General features: G+C 36.3%; 1 protein-coding gene across 5 annotated transcripts in view; it reads right to left on the bottom strand.

Moving 5' to 3' along the window:
* Positions 1 to 18230, bottom strand: part of DMD (dystrophin) — a 1951117-nt gene that overhangs the window by 1755573 nt on the left and 177314 nt on the right. For all 5 annotated transcript variants that reach the window (XM_058659083.1, XM_058659078.1, XM_058659079.1 and 2 more), the window contains exon 2: positions 5985 to 6046. In XM_058659083.1, the coding sequence (XP_058515066.1) occupies positions 5985 to 6046 (62 nt within the window). The remainder of the gene's footprint in view (positions 1 to 5984; positions 6047 to 18230) is intronic.

Raw genomic sequence — 18230 nt, 5'->3', positions numbered from 1 at the left:
CAGTTTCATCTTTGGTTGGGAGTAGGGATGCATATTACATTGTATCTCCACATCTGCATATGATAGTCTCTATTATGCCATCACTATTTAGATTCCCTTAAGTGAGAAGCCACAAGGTCAACCAGAAATAGGACGTAAAACAAAGACAAAATGAAAAAAGAGAAAAAAAATACATGTCTAGATAATACATGTCTAGATATGTGCATTCATTTTTGTTGAAAAAAAATACAGACTAGAATGGACTGACTGATAACCAAGACCTCTTTTGTAATATTTTATCATCTACTTGGACCTTGGGAATGGACATGGGGAAAACAAACAAATAAAATGTCACTGACTGAAACTGAAATTTCCAACAGTCATTTTTGGAGATAATAGTTACTTTTGAAAACAGAATTATCCAAGTTAGAGAAGCAAAGAAAAAAACGATTCATTACAAACTATGTTGTACAATTAAAATCCATCCTCATTTCAACAGTATCACAAAATTGCAGAGTGAGGAGCACAATCATTCCAACTTCAATGTCACATTCTTAAGACGAGCAGATGAGAGCAGAGGAAATCATAGATAGGAAGGAGAGAACCAGTAGTTAAGTGAATGAATGATTCCTTCAATTCAGAAAAGGATGAAATGACAATATTTTATATTTGCATGTTTCCCTTTTCCTGATGACCTTGTCTTTGATGTTTTGTTACAGGTCCAGCAGGACACAGGAGAAAAATTAAATTTAGGAAATGTATCTTTACCTTTCTTCACAAAAGGAAAATATAGGTGTAATGTCTTGCCTAAGGTGAAGAATCCTGCAAACAACTTTGGTTTCTTCACTCAAGATGTCAGTGTTTATTTGCATTGTGTCAGGCTCAGCACACAGTGTAGAAGATAAATTATGAAGAATTCTTGGGGAAATATGTAATAACACTTAATTCCACCTCATGGCACTGTTATGCTGAAAGGCCAAATCTAAGACAAACGCAAAGCTGCATGTTACATTGAGAAGATTCAGAAGTGTGGAGGCAAAGGATCTAAATAACAATGATCAAGTTCAAGTAAAAATATACACACTTTTGGGATATAGACTATTTGTATCTTTTCATTGCCATAAAAGTAAATATTTGTTCTCACAAACTATTTTCCTTCAAACAATCTGAAGCATGTTTCTCAACAAAATTATTTTTGATCATGATTTCAAAACTAGACTTTCCTTGAATACGGCTGTGTGAATGAGAAAGATTTTATGATTATAAATTGCACTTATCAGGAAATAAGAACTAAACATTTTTAGGATTACAACATATCTACAAATTACATAGAAAGGATATTTAACTTGAATTTACCTTATCTAGAAATAGCTTTGTGTTTAGCTAGAGATAAATAATGTTTCACTTTACAGAACAGATGTGATAAATCACATAGTTGTGGAAATTTTGGCAATCAAAGGTTAATAGAAGACTTGTTTTGGAAAGAGATAAGGCTTAATTTAAAATGGTACTGAGGAAAGAACAGCTGGATTCACCAAGAAGGCACATTTGACTTCGAATGACACCAAAATCATAAGGATATATTTAATCATTTTATTTCCTTACAATATAGATTCTGTAGTTTTCTAAAATAATGACCTATTTTGTGATGTCCCCATATTTTACAAATATTATATAAATCAGAATATGTGTTCCTCACTGCTAAATGTTTCACTTGCATTCATTTTTGTAGTTGTATCTATGTGCACATCTGTATCTAATTTGCCACATAGAAACTAACTTATCACTGCTTTGAATATATTTCTTAGTTCTATTCAATAAACTATTTTCCCTTTAGACATTTTCCTTTGTCTGAACCTAGCATCGAATTAATTGACTAAGTAGATTAAATTATACTTTTAGCACAATGTTTCCTATGGAACACTGGGCGGGGGGCTAAGAAAATAAAAATTCCTGCCTTCAGTGGGTTCTGATGCTAGATCTTTCTTCATAAATGTGTCCATATTCCCTTTAGCCTAGAATACTGCCTGATCAGATTACCCACATAAAAGCACTCATTTTTTATTCCATTTAGTAATTAGTCAACACTTCCCAAATATTCATGTCGGTCCCATAAAATCAGGAGATTCAACAGCAACTCATTTTGTGAGTCCTTCAGGCCTAGAATTCTGCTCAAACATGTACACTGCTGCAATCAATCAGACTTCAGTAATATATCTCCAAATTATGTTTATCTGTTAGTATCACCAAGTAGCTTACATTAATCCACTAGTTTTTCTCTTAATTCCAATTATCTTTAAAATCATCTAACAATTATTAAGCTCTGATATGCTGACAGAAACATGAAGAACATATCTTTCAGATTTCCTAAATTAAAAGTAAACACACACCCACAAATACATATACATTTGACCACTAAGTTTTTCCCTTATCTTTTAAGTATCATATTCCTAATGTCTAGGATATGCTTGATAATGGCATATCTATATTTGAAACATAGTGACTGCCCTGATCTAGGAGATTCTTTACAATGAACAGAAAATAGGTCACAGTTAAAAGAGAATGAAAATATTTGGGAAAAGGGATTTAATATAATCAAGTATGTGATCATCCTACAGATTGCAAGACATGGGCATTTTTTAGGCACTGAGAAAATATCCAAATGCTGCATGGCAGGGTGAAGAACGTTTTCACCAATCAGCGTTTGGTTCAGGTATAAACAGGTGAGTTGTGCTAAATGATACTTGAAAATATAAAGGTACAGAGAGTAAAGATTTATCTATATTGTGGGAATCAGGACTCACAATGTTTGACTTTGTCATGTTTAACGCTTTATACGAATGGCTCATTGATTTGATGCAACAATTCAGAATATTGTTACACTGATTATTTCAGAAAGTTTGCAATTCCGATTGTTCTATGTGTGTATAAAACTTATTGTCTGTTTCAAAATTCTGAAATTAAAAATGTAACGAAAACACTACATATAGCAATTAAACCATGCACATATAACCATTTTGCAAACATTTTGAGAACTGTAAATTTCCATTCTGAAAATCTTCGATAATATTTTCCATTTATCATTGGGCATTTGGGTTGTTGTATTTTATTCTTCCTTTATTACATGCACTTATTTTAAAAGAAGCTATGGACTGCAAAAGTATATGTTCCACAACAGGTTTACTTTTTTTTTTAACTTCTGTGCTGGAAACTACTAACTCATTAGATATACTTTAAAAAAATTTTTTAATCTATTTTATTGTATTGTTGTTGACAATCTTTACATAGTTAATTACAGTTAAAGAAAGAAAAAGAAAAAAAAAGGTTCAAGGGGATAGGGAAGTGGGTAATACTATTATGTCCATATTGTTTCCATCATGTATCTGAGGTAAAGGGGGATATTGAGGGAGAAGCCCCACCCGGTTTCCCGCCCACTCCGAGTCCCGGATGTGGGGCATGCTCTGAGATATGTGCTCGAGTGGTGTTAATAGTTCTCCGGTTATGAATCGCTGCCAGTTTCGCTCGATGAGGTCGTGTACTGATTGATATGGTCCATTATAGAGTCTCCGTTTGCCCCATATTTAGCTGCCAACATATAGCTGAGATGAATGATTGATCTGCTCTGTCTTCTGTCTTTTCTTGATTAGAGTTCTGAGTCCAGCAGTTCGATTGGGGAGATCTCCAAAGAAACTTTGAGGTATTCCCAGACTAGATTCTTGTATGTTCTAGCAAGCACAGGGCCCGGCACAGTCCATCACCCTGATCAGCTGGTGGTTGCAATTGCTGGGTTGGTTCTGTTTTCAGTCCCGAGTTGCACTGGAACCAATGGGTGTTGCAGTCCAGTCTGGTTCGGCCCTTACATCAACCAGTGGGAGCTGCAGCCTAGTTGGGGCGACCCACAATAATCCCCACCAGGCCCGCCCCCTACCCTGGTTTGCCAGTATGTGTAGCAGAAGACCAGTCTGTCCCCCATCCCATTTGGCTCTGGTACTTGTCAATGGGTATTAAAGCTTAGTTCTATCTAACCAACTCAACCATCCAGCCCTCACGGGTGTTGTTGAGTGCCTCTCTATCTAGCCATCCCAGCTCTCGTCCTAGTTTTCATGCCCTCCTGTGGGAATAGTGACCCAAGAAGGGGGAACCCACTTTTTCCCTCCCAGGTCTCTCTGTCCCGGTTTATGCACTCTTTATGTGGTTCTGTGATTTGATTTGACAGAATTAGTCCCCAGTGCCAGCTTTTGCGGCTATGCCCATACATCCCTCACCCACTCTTGTTTATGCTTGCACCAGCAGGAATAATCAGCCCAGCACGCCAAAAATTTTTTAATAGGGCCTGGCAGCGTGGCCTGGCGGCTAAAGTCCTCGCCTTGAAAGCCCCGGGATCCCATATGGGTGCCGGTTCTAGTCCCGGCAGCTCCACTTCCCATCCAGCTCCCTGCTTGTGGCCTGGGAAAGCAGTCGAGGATGGCCCAAAGCTTTGGGACCCTGCACCTGCGTGGGAGACCTGGAAGGGGTTCCTGGTTCCCGGCATCGGATAGGAGCGCACCGGCCCGTTGCGGCTTACTTGGGGAGTGAAACATCGGATGGAAGATCTTCCTCTCTGTCTCTCCTCCTCTGTGTATATCCGGCTTTCCAATAATAATAAAAAAAAATCTTTAAAAAAAATTTTTTTAATAAAATTGAGTAATGTATCCTTCTTATTGACATAGTAAAATAGGGCCTGGTAATATTCTGCTATCAAGTATCAGATAAAATTGATGATATATTTAAATATCTAAAAACAGCAAAGAGACAATCTTTAAAATCATATCTTCCAGTGGATTGCTTTGTATGCAGTATGGAAATTGTTACAAAATGAGACAGATTGTGGAGAGTAACCCATACGTATTAAGAGTTTTAAACATTCTGCTTGGAATTTTCCCTTATAATAAGTCAACATGCTTACAATAAACCAGGCAAAATACACATTATCAAAGTGTTTAACACTTGAAGCCTTGCATATAGGGATCATGTTTTATTAGCATTATAATCATATTATCTGGATTTATCAAGTAGGCACTGAAAATAATGCATGTAAACAAAGACAAACAGTAAGAAGATAAGGAAACTGACTCTTAAAATATTTAACTGATTAGCCCAAATCCAGTATGATTAAATGTAAATCTAAGCTATTCTAACCTAAGACCTTCTACCTAAGCTAACTTCTCAATACAACCTTAATGCCAATTTTCAAGGTAAAAAAAAAATTACTTTGTGTTGAGGTATAATTACCTAGAGATCTGCTATTGACCTTGAGGTGTGCTATGTTTGCAAAATAAATATGATTAAGAATGTAGATTAGTGTCTGCAGAAAAGGAGGACGAATTTCCATTTTAAATGAGTTGAAATATGCTGTATGTTATCATGGCCGAATAAATCCCAAGTGGTACTATTAACTTATCTTGGACTTGGTAAAGATCAAAGTGGACAAAAATAATAGTTTTTATAAAAATGAAAATTCCTTATATCTTCTAACACATGACATATTCTTGTTACTTGATAGGATTGCATTATCAACAACTAGACAGATTTTTTTAAACTAAACCTGCTACAGATGAAATATGTATTAGTTAATAAAATTAATATGTAAAAAATATAGCTCAGTTACAGTGTCCTATACCAATAAGGAGAGGCCAAACCTACAGATTATATGTCATAGAGAAGAAAATCAATTTTAAAGGGCACATAGTCAGTCTGACTCAAGCAGTCTTACTCCTTCATTTGAATTCCTTTCTATGTGCAGATATGAGAGACATGTTTTATAAAAGTAAATAATTTATTTTTGTCACATCTTCTGCTGCTTTTGTGTTAAATAAAATATTAAAAAATTAAAAATTAAAATTCCCAGGTCCGTACAGCTAAAATAGTCTGAAAATATGAGAAAATGATATTGACATCTAAAATACGCAGGTATATAAAAATTCTGCAAATCCTATCTTGAAAGAGAAGTAACAGAACATTCTTACCTTAGAAAATTGTGCATTTATCCATTTTGTGAATGTTTTCTTTTGAACATCTTCTCTTTCATCTAGAATGTGAAATAAAAAAATACCAAGCCATGAGGAAATTTTATATACTTCATATTTGAAAATCTTTAAAACAGTTTTCATTTGTATGTGTGTTATTTTAAATGTAGAAATGAAGTTATTCACAGATCAAATTAAACATGAGTAGTGATGTTGATATTTGGGACTCAAATTACATCCGTAAAATAACTGGTATAGTCAAGTCACAGGAAATTAAAATGTTGCACAGACATTGCAGAAAAACAATTTCATCTAAGTGGAATGTGTCCTTATATTAATTATATATTCTAAAATAACTGAAATAAATTATCAGCTATGACTACTTATAAAAACTATTTCTGAGCCTCCCTGGCCCAATCCTCATGGAAATGATTCAGCCCTGCTCTTCAGCGTCTCCATGCTCTGAGCAGGGCCTGGTGCCCCACAGCGGACGCCTCGGGACGAGCAGAGTTCTATTAGCTTCCCATCCCAGCAAGTAGCACAGTGTCAGCACGGAGGCAAAGCTTCCAAGATACATTTGTTCAACATGAAAATTCTTCATAGAAGGACTACGGTACAACTCAACATTTTCTAGTACCTTTTTTCATCCAAAAGTCAGGAAATTTTACATAAAAATGCAAGTATTACTCATCATAGTTTACACATAAAAACTGAAAAAGTCCCAACCATTCAAGTCAAGGTATTAGAGTGAAAATTTATTAAACCAGTTTCACAGAGTTCATGATTCTAAAATGTTCTCTCTTACCCCAGTTATAAATTAGCACTGAGTCAAATGAACAGAAAAATGATCAATCTTGATATTTTGAAAATATTCTTTTGAAGCCAAAGTCTATCTTTGAATTACTGTAAATGTACTCATATTAGCCAATGTCCAATTGATGAATCTATCTATGAGATATTTAAACCTGGAAAATTTCATATCTTATTTATTTGGGTCAAAAGGACCATTACTGATATGCCCTGGCAAAGTAAAGCTATTTGCTTTTGTATTATTTTTCAGTATTAAGCATCCACTGCTTCTGAAAACAGATGACATATAGAAAAGAATAACTTATCCATAATGGATGCATGCACTTAAGAATATCAGTTTATCTAAATCATAATATTAGTCAGTGAGTGGCTGTTTTAATCAATCTCAGAAATGATAGAGGATAAATGAGAGTTGAAACTATTCTTAAATGAGAAGTTCTTTAGCATCATAAAATGCATTCTTATTTAATAGTGTTATGCCCAAAAGCCATATACACATGATCAATATCAGCATCATCTACAAGTTGTGTGGTAAATTACAATATTAAAGTCATCTACATGATGTGTAAATTACAATATTAAAGTCTTCCATTTGTTGACACGTGCAGATATATAACAACAGTGATAATTTTCAACTCTAATTTAATCTCCTTTGAATCTTTTGGTTTCCACAATTGTATACACTCTTGAAAACCGTAAGAAATGGCATATTTCACATGGTAAAAATTTAACCATATTCATAGACTTACTGCAGGAATACTGGTCCCTATGTCTATTTCTTACATGCCTTTAGGAAAACAATACCATTAACAATCATGTGTTTTTACCCCATGCACATGCATACCTTCTCCATCAGACATCAGTCACATGAGTCTGCTAGGGTTTGTTCCCACCAAAACTCGCCTGAGCCTTAGTACCTCAATGTAGAAGTTACAGAAAGTGGTGCCCAATGGGACTGTTCTGGTAATGGGAGCAGAGTCCTAATGAATAGTCCTTTTGTGCTACTAAGTGAGTTTATACTTCCAGGGCACTGGGCCATTTAGTTATTTTAAGAGCAAGTTACAAAAAGTGATGTAGCCCTTTCTGGTTTTTCCCTTCCAAACATTCCCATTTACCTTCCCCGCTTCTACCAACAGACCCACACCAGAAACTCAACCGAAGCCAGTGCCATGCTCTTGGACTTCTAGAACCATGTGCTCAACAAATCTTTCTCTATAAGTTATCCTGTTTCTGGTGTTTGATTATAGCAACAGAAAATGGACTAAGACATGGGCCTTTGAAAGCATATGTTTGGAAATATTTAAAACATATTCAATGACCTCCACTTGAAGCTAACTAAGAAGCTATGTGAAGAGAGTTGTTTCAGGGTCATTTTAGTGAAAAATGTGCAGTAAAATAATATTTTTATTCTTTTCAATTAAATGTACAGTGGTGTTTTTAGACAGGCCTTGAAGGCAGCAAAGAATCCTTGGCATAAAGTGCAAAATGTTATACGTTCGCTGTATAAATAGCACTGAAGGTGAGTTTTAACATACAAGCATCTGTACCAGATATTCTCTCTTCATCCATTTCCTTTAATAAAAGTAAAATGTGCCTCCAATGAATTAACTGTTATGGTAGCGTGTAGTTTCTTCAGAATGATAAATATCAACATAGCTAATTGTATGATTGAATATATAAGTGCTTTTTATAAGACTGTTTCACTGTTATAATTTCAATGCATAATTAATTGTTATTTATACATAAAAGATTCAAAGTCATAAAGAGTAAAGCTAGCAAGTGACAGTAACGAACCTGACAGATTATCTGAATCAAAGTTCATGGTTTGTCATATTAATTAGATATCTTTCATTTACACTGTAATTATATAATAATATGGGATGCCATAAGGTGAGCAGATTTGTGAAAGTTGAACATATTAGTACAGATGCAAAATATGGCTGAATTCAGAGCCTCTTGTTTGTTCCAAATCCCGGGGATCCATATATGCTGTAATCCACATCAAGGGCATCCTGGAATTCTGCAATTCAGAACCTACAACTTATCAAGAATTGAATACTGAACCTCCCTTATGATGTTTGTTGTATTGACTGTTGATATTTTAAATAATAATGATAATATATTTGCTTGTTGATGGTGTTTCAATTTTTGTCATATAAAATATGGAAACATTTTAACATTTGAAAAGTATCCCATATTGTCATGTGTATACATTTCAATCCTCACAAATATCTTTCACTCCAGCACAATAGTGTTGTTTTCTTTAATTTCTTTTTTTTTTTAATTTTTACTGGAAAGTCAGATATACAGAGAGGAGGAGAGACAGAAAGGAAGATCTTCCATCCAATGCTTCACTCCCCAAGTGACCACAACGGCTGGAGCTGAGCCAATCCGAAGCCAGGAGCCAGGAGCTCTTCCAGGTCTCCTACGCAGGTGCAGGGTCCCAGGGCTTTGGGCCATCCTGAACTGCTTTCTCATGTCACAGGCAGGGAGCTGGATGGGAAGCGGGGCCACCGGGATTAGAACCGGTGTCCATATGGGATCCTCGCGCCGGGCCCTGTTTTCTTTAATTTCATCCTAAATATTATCTGGCTGTTTTTGTTTTGTTTTGTTTTGTTTTTTGCTTTTGATTTCTAATGGAGTTTACACTATAATGAATACATTGGTGCCTTATCTTTCAGTTATAGGTTAAATCATAGGATACCCATAGGATAATTTAGTAACGAAGCAAATGAGAAAACAAAGTAAAATCTGCCTTCTTCGGAATTAATAATCTACATGCTGTTATACAGTCATTTTAAGTAGCATGCATTATATTCATTTCCTCTGGTGTGTGTTTATACCTTATTTTCTTTTGCTAATAAAAATATGCAGGGCATATTAATGGAAGAGGCAAAGAAGGAACAGTTCAGAAAAATTTACTTGAAGCTGTTTCCTGGAGATGTGAGGGAGTGTGAGAGCTGCCGGGATTAGAACCGGTGCCCATATTGGGATCCTGGCGCGTTCAAGGTGAGGACTTTAGCTGCTAGGCCACACCGCAGGGCCCGATATATTTTTCGCAATATCACCTATATGCTTTCTCTCCTCCAAGACAGGGACTGACTTAAACACTCTTCTTACAGTCACAGCACTTAGCACAATATGTGTTACCCAATAATGCTCACCAAAGGTGTTTAAATTTAATGAAGATCAGATTTATTCTTCAGTTTTCTTGTAGATTTTTCTTCTCTGCAGTTCTTATTTCTATTAAAGTGCAGTAGGAAGAATAATGCTCTTCCCAGAATGTCAACACTCTAATGTCTGATATCAGAAAAAGTCATTTTTGATAGCAAAAAGTAATTGGGGGTACAGAAGGAAGTAGGCTGGATAATTAGCTAAGCGGTGACAGGTAGATTAGTCTAGATCATCCAGGTGAGCTTGGTGTAATCAGAAGAGTCCTTGAAAGAGGCACAAGGAAGCAAAATAAGGAGAATCAGAGGATGCAAAAGGCTTGGCCCAATGCTGTGAGCTTGAAAGACACAAAAGGAAGGCCATCAGAAAAGGAATGTGGGACGTCTCTAGAGAATGGACAGGACAAGGAAACAGAATTCTTTTGTGAAGCCTCCAGAAGCCACACAGCCCTGCTTGCACTTGATTTCAGCTTAATGAATTTCTGACTGGCCAAGTTCTTTAAAAATAAATCAGTATAGTTAGAAGCTGCGAAATTTGTGGAAAATTTAATACAAGCAACAGGAAACTAATAGATAAAATGCAAGGTTATTAAGTCTAGTGTCGAATATGTCTTGACACGTACTAGGTGGTAGAAATTCAATTTTGGAAGAGACAATCTTCCTGACCTTTTCGCGCCATAGCTTAATGAGAGGAGGAGACATTAAAAAAAACAGAATAGGTAAGGTGATACAGATATACATATAAGTTCCCTGATACACAAAACTCGAGGTTCTGTCATAATTATGTATTAAGAGAACTTGAAAAAAAACAGAGTGCCTCAATAAAATGGTACTTCAATTGAGTTCCAAAAGTTAACTGGGAGTACAGAGGAAGCATGAAATTCAGTGTGAAGTCAGTAGGAAACCAAAGCAGACTTTGTTAAAAATTAATTACTTTGTTTATTTATTTGTTTATTTAGAGTGATAGAGAGGGGAAAACAGAGAAAATGATCTTCCATTTGCTGTTTCACTCCCCAGATGGCCACTACAGCCAGGGCTGGGCCAGGCTGAAACCAGGAGCTAAGAGCTTCATCCACAGCCCAGAAAACTTGGGCCATCCTCTGCTTTTTTAACCAGGCCATTTTTATCAATCTAGAATGGAATCAGAGCATCTGGGTCTTGAACTAGCACTCAAATGGGCTTGCCAGAATCACAGATAACAGCAGCTTCACCCTCTCTGCTACAAAGCCAGTCCGTAGGGAATATATTAATATCAGGTTTGGAACTTACTAATAAATTTCACAGTACTCAGGTCATTTTGAGAAATTTAAGACCGTGGACAGAGTCCAGTCAGAACCCAGGTGTAAAGTGACCACAGCCTGTATTAGTTCATTGCAGAGGGAGTGGAGAGGGGTAGACACATACAGGTCTATTTAATAGATATCACTGGTAATTAACTAATCAATTAATCATTTTCTAAGGATGCAGGGACATTGGCAGAGAGATGTCAATGACAGTACTCAGATTGAAGTGCAGCAATTCCAGGAAGAAGAACGTGGCTCTGGGAATAGGAATAGGAAGCACTGGGCTTCAATATAGAAGACTGCAGAAAATGTATGAATCTGAATCGAATGTAAAGATTTGGGAGACACAATTCAATAGGCATATAGTAGGTAAAACTTGTGCACTGAATGACATTACTAAGATTCTGATGTTCAGAAATAGCACTATTTCTTGGTTTGCCGCTCAAGACAAGGGCTCCTTAATTACCTGTTTTGCAGACTTAGAAGTACCTGCCATTCAGTCTGAAATACTGGAATTCTCCAGGACTCCTGTATATCCTTCACGTCTGCTCCTTTGGCCTACTACGTTTATTCTTTCTAAGCAAACCTCAACCACCACTCTATATTAATATGGATGACACCTCACTTCGTATTTTTCATCTTGAATGATGTCCTTAGTTTTGGACTGACATAGCTGACTCTAGTTAATACCTCCCTCCACCTAAATGCACTGCAGCTACATCAACAATATCATTCATCTCCCACAACAAATCTATCCGTTCTGGTCTCGCTGTCAATAAATGGCATCACCATCCATCTAATAATGAAATACGTAACTCTGGAGACATTATGCAAGTATGTGAAATGCTGGCCTTGACATTAAAGGCCAGATTATTCAGAATGGCATTAAAAGCCTTTACAATTTCACTCCAAAACACTTATATAAATTTATTATTTATCAAGTCTGTTGGCAGCCATACACACACCTTACCTCATGTAAGAACTCTTCAAAAAGTTCATGGAATTATACACTATGACAAAGCCATGCATGGAGTTGTGTAATGTTTGTGCCAAAATACTCATCTTAGAATTTTTAAAAAATATTTATCTTTATTGGAAAGGCAGATTTAGAGAGAAAGATGATTTATCTGCTGGTTCACTCCCCAGGTAGCTACAATGGTTTGAGCTGAGCTGATCCAAAGCCAGGAGCTTCTTGCAGGTCTCCCACATGGGTGCAGGGTCCCAAGCCTTGGGCCGTCCTCGTCTGCTTTCCCAGGCTACAACCAGGAAGCTGGATGGGAAGTGGAGCAGCTGAGACACAAACGGGCCCATTTGGTATCTAGGCGCTTGCAAGGCGAGGATTACATTTTCCATGAACTATCGAAGTACCCTCATCTGAACCAACAAACCCATACTAGCCACACAAGCCAAATGTCTCCATGAATGTCACATACTTTCTCTACCTTAGTCATTTTTTCATGAAGTCCCTAGAATTTAACTTGATAACTCTCATTTTGATCATATAGTTTGTGTTTTCACACACTTTTATCTCCTAGGCAGATGTATAAGACAAATGTATAAAACAAATGCGAGCATTTTTCTAATTCTAATTACCATATATATCATATTGTTGCACACATACATACTTTGATTGTATATACTTACATGTGCAACCACACAAGTGTGGTACACACACACACATTGTCCTCTTCTGAAGGCAGCCTCAACGACACTCATCACCCCCCAAATGTGAGCATCTACTCAAGGGAGGACTATTACAGCTTTGGAGTTCCCCGCATCTGACATGGTATATTCAAGAAGAAATTTCTGCTCTGCAAGAGCATGTCCCATAAACCAAACAGTTAATTAATACTATAATCAAATCTTAGATCTACTGAGTCTTAGGGCAATACATTTTCCTTCTACTTTATGATACTGATGAAACTAGTGTTAGCTAGCATTAAGCATAAAAGTAGTTGAAGATATCTTCTCCAAAATTTGGCCTTTGAACTGAAGACTGCCTACGTATTTTCATCCCTATTAGAAATAGAAACTTGAGAAGAGATTATTTCTCACAAATAATCTGCCTTGACTTGTCTGGTTGAATTATATTCTGTAATATGAGATTGCAATTTTCTGTTCTCTCTCATGACCGCCGTGAGTCCTAATACGATGTGAAATGCTAATGATGATCTCTCTGATCCTTTTCCACCATCACAAATGTTACTTCTTCCTCAGGGGGTCAGGTGTTTTTTGTTGTATGGAGTTCACAGAGGCCAGTAAACAATTTGGAAAACCACAGTAGCTAAGGTTGAATACAAACTCTCTCTCATCCCCTGCCATTTACAGAATTCATGCTACTTTATGAAATTGGAGTTAAGGTCAGAACCTTCCATAATCACACAATTGCATATCTATAAAAATAACAATGCAATATATATTGAAAACAATGAAGGAATCTTTTCAAAGTTTTTTATATATTATTGTGGAAATTGCTATGAAGTAGGACATAACAGTAAGATAGGAAGAACACACTATAATGGAAAAGAGATAAGAATCCCAAGGTTATATGAATAGCTACCAGGTGGTTATAGTTGGAAAAGGAGTGTCATGAGGTAAATTACACAACTGATAAATTCTTTTTCTTTAAATGCCATGAATCATACCATACGGGTTAGTGAATTAATATAATCTCAAAATCTTACATTCAGACCCCAACTCAACTCTCACGATCGTGCTGACCTTGAGCACATTATGTAACTTCCTAGAGTCTCACCTTGCTCAGCTCTATTACAAGAAAACCAATGGTACAGAACTGTGAACACTGAAGAAGATGCAGTTATGACAAATATTGATACTATAAAAGAGAGAAATGGAGAGAACTGTAAACCTTTATATTCATACATACCAAAATTTCTTTAAAAATTCTATATGTTGTATTATACCATAAAACAGACATTTTTAGGTGACTATCATATCATATTAATGATTTCTAAGCTTTTTATAGTATTTATAAACATGGAGAAGTTGAAGTCTACTATTTGAAAGACAAAAACAAAATATGAAAGGGTAATATAAATTGCATCTCCTCATGTTCAAAAGACTGAAATATGATTTTATCAATAATGTAAATAATGATTGTTTTATAGTGGATTATAATTTACAAAATGATTTCAAGCATCTCGTTTCAACATGAATATGTGGGTGTATAGACTTGTGAGGGGTAAAAATAAGTTACTGTTAATTAGTATGAAGACATGGAATATACTTGGGCAGTCTCATGACAAGGTCACTTAATTTGTTAAAATAATAATAATGGACTAATTATTAGAAAATAAATCAAAATAATGTAAGGGCCTCCAATCTAATTACAAGTTAAAATTAAATATTTGGAAACTGCAGCAGAAGTGCTAACTAGATACTGGTTTCCATTCTACAGTCTAATCACTTTTGCTTTCAAAATACACTATTTCTCCATTGACTACGTTTTACAGTACATTATTATGTGGTATATGTCTATTTTAACAACCTACAAAACAGTTCTTCTTAAGTAAAAAGGATAGCAGTCAGCCAAATACGCACAACAACCATTTCCAAAATTTTGTTAAAAAGATGTTTAAGAAACAAATGATCAAACATAGGGCTGTTACGTTGGTTTATTACAAAGGTCTATATAAATCACATGAAATTATTCTCTCAACCCTTACTACAAAAGAAAGATTAACAAGATGTTATAGTAGGAGTCATGTTGTTGCATAGCATGCCAAACCACGGCTTACAATGCCAGCATCCCATTTCTTAGCATAGATTCAAGCACTGGCTGCCCCACTTTGGATTCTGCTTCCTGCTAACGTGCCTGCTAATGGGAGGGCAATGGCAGGTGATCCAAGTACTTGGGTCCCTGCCACCCACGTGGAAGAACAGAATGGGGTTCTTAGTTCCTGACTTAGACCTAACCCCAGCACTGGGTATTCAACAATTCATGGATTGAACGAGGTAATGGAAGAGCTGTGTCTTTTCTTCTGTCTCAGTTGCTTTGCCTTTCAAACAAGTAAATAAATACTTAAATATTAAAAGGAATTGACATTGCACATATGAACAAGGCTCCATATCGTATTTGCTTGGGATAAACTTGAGTTACCTACAATATACTGAATATTTTCCACCAGAAATATCCACAGCACTTTATGTCTTTGCACTAGGGCTTTCTTCAGGGACTGGATGGTTTAGAAAGCTTAACTGTAGGATATCTCAAGATATCCCAGGAGTGATAGAAAATCAGTCTTCTCAGGAAAAACTCTCAATGAGGGACAGAAGTGTTTGAGTAAAAAATTAATAAAACAGTAGAATATGTTCCATCAGAATCCTCAAGGTCTTCTTGAGAAACTGAATCCAGAGTAGCACAAAGGAACACATTTGTTTGCTGTCCATCCCCTCCCCTCCTCTCCCTTCTTCTCCTCTTGCTTTATTTCCTCTTTATATAAGTCTATTTTGATGCAAACATATTTTGAAATTTATGCATATGAGGGCCTTCAAAGAGTTTGTGGAAATGCATATCACAGGAAAAAAGTGTGTTGAAATGCTTTGCCTAGTAGGTCTCATAGTGGTCAATCAATAGTATGTGCATCCTATAAGATAAAATTCTGTAGCAGTGCACTGTCCTTGGCTTCTTCATCTCAGAAAATGAGTGCTGCATCCCATCATTTAAACTTAAGATGGACGCACACATTTTAAAGACAATATTTCTTTAAAAAAAAACTTTCTAAAAAGTATTCCACTTAGAATACAGCATGATTTCTATCATTGTCTTTCTCTTTATCATACCTTTCAACACTGAAACACTAAAGCAAGCATGTTTTTCTTAAACATGGCCAAGTATTAGTGGAGATAGCAATCAATCTAGAAAGCTCTTTAGGGGGAGAACATGCTCTGAGGAAACTCAGCAGGTTGGAGCGGCAGCAATGGTCAGTACCAATACTGCTCATTTATGTGTAATGCCAAATACAGAAAGCACTTAAAACAGTACTAAAGTTTAGACGCATTCATTTATTCTCTCTTCACCAAATATGGAAGTCTTAGGTTAGCACAAACGAGGAGCAAGCCAAGAAGTATAAATAGACTAAGGCTAAATATTTTTCCAGCACAAACAGAATTTTACAGTCAGTAAAAGAACATTGGATTCTGTCTTTTAGGATGAAGCTCAGAAAATCAGTTCTGAGAATACAAAAGGATTCCTGGGAGCTAATCAGAGGATGAGACCATTTTGAGAGTTAATCAGGTGCCAATGCTAATGCATGATCTAAGTGGCAGAGCAAAGAAAAGTCCAGAGTCACACAATCAATTCTTATTCAGCTCGAGTTGCTAATACTGATGACAAGTGGCTAATGACGGCTTCTTCCAAGATTCTTAATGACAGATTTCTTTCTCTTTTCAAGTTTATTATTCCACTGGGTAAAAAAAGTATTTATTTCATTTCTAAGATTTGTGACAGGACTATTATTGAGAACACTTTCCCCAGGGCCTAATGCCAATGAGTAAGTTCTATCTATATTTTCATTAAAAATTTAAATAAACGTGAATTTAGGATAGCAAGTAAATTAAATATTAGAGGTTCTCAAATTAACTACTTTGCACTTGGGCAGAAATGAGATGGAGTTGCAGAGGAAAATATAATTTGGAGATATGAAAGGTTTTGAAATTGTAGTGCAAGTCTGGTTTGTTACAATATTACAGAACAAATGGTAGACAGAAATTGAGGTTTTAAGAGAATTTGTTGAGTCAAAAAAGAGGGGGTTTGGGCTCGGCGGCGTGGCCTGGTGGCTAAGGTCCTCGCCTTGATCCCATATGGCCGCTGGTTCTGGTCCCGGCAGCTCCACTTCCTCTCTGTCTCTTCTCCTCTCAGTATATCTGACTTTGTAATGAAAATAAAATAAATATAAAAAAAAAGAGGGGGTTTGAAGTGGAATTTACTTTATTTTATCTTTATAAATTCCAAATTTTATACTAAATGCTATCATCACTTAATATTTTAATGCAAATTGGCCAATTATTTTCCTTGTATGGCCAATGTAAATGGTTTGAATGCTTTGTTAATATATATTTGGTTCACATATTTACAAATAAACTTTACACATACATATTTCTATATACATTTCATACATGCAAGTATATATGTAAAATGTATGATCCTGGACCCAGTACAGTAAGCCTTGTTGGTAAAGTCCTCACTTTGAACAAGCCGACATCTCATATGGGCTCCAGCTCTAATTCTGGCAGCTCTGCTTCCCATCCAACTCCCTGGTTGTGGTCTGGGAAAGCAGTCGAGGATGGCCAAAGGCCTTGATACCCTGTACCCATGTGGGAGACCTGGAAGAGGTTCCTGGCTCCTGGCTTTAGATCAGCTCAGCTGCGGTTGTTGCGGCTGCTTAGTGAGTGAATCACTGGACGGACGGTCTTCCTCTCTGTCTCTCCTCCTCTCTGTATATCTGACTTTGCAATACAAATAAATAAATCTTAAAAAAAACCTGTATGATTCCATGTGTAGATGGGCATGAACCATGACACACTACAAACATTAGAGAATATTAAAATGATTATGTAGTACGATCCCTAGAATTTTTATTTTGGAAATGAAAGACATAATTCTCCAACTTTCAAGCCACTTTGAAATAGATTATAAATACATTATAAGGTAGTGCCTATCCTGAATTATCATGATATAATGGCTCAAAACCTCAGAACAAGTCCCTATGTAATGCCCTGGATGGAGACACCAGATACCATCAAGTGCTTCACCTCTGTTACTTAGCTTAAACCTTCTTTGTCCTGCTTCTAAGGTAGCAAATGAACTTGTTACTAACATAGTTTCACTGCATTGAGGTAGTAATACAGATGGTGCTACAGAGTCCAGAAGATCTCAGATAAAACTTGACATTGGACCTGCCTTAAAGGGTTTGTTTTCCAAGAGCCCCAGGCCCAGACAAAAAGTGCAAAACCCTTCCACT

The sequence above is a fragment of the Ochotona princeps genome, chromosome X (genome assembly GCF_030435755.1).
Source record: "Ochotona princeps isolate mOchPri1 chromosome X, mOchPri1.hap1, whole genome shotgun sequence".
Classification (NCBI taxonomy): Eukaryota; Metazoa; Chordata; class Mammalia; order Lagomorpha; family Ochotonidae; genus Ochotona; species Ochotona princeps.
This window is presented reverse-complemented; position numbering and strand designations above follow the sequence as displayed.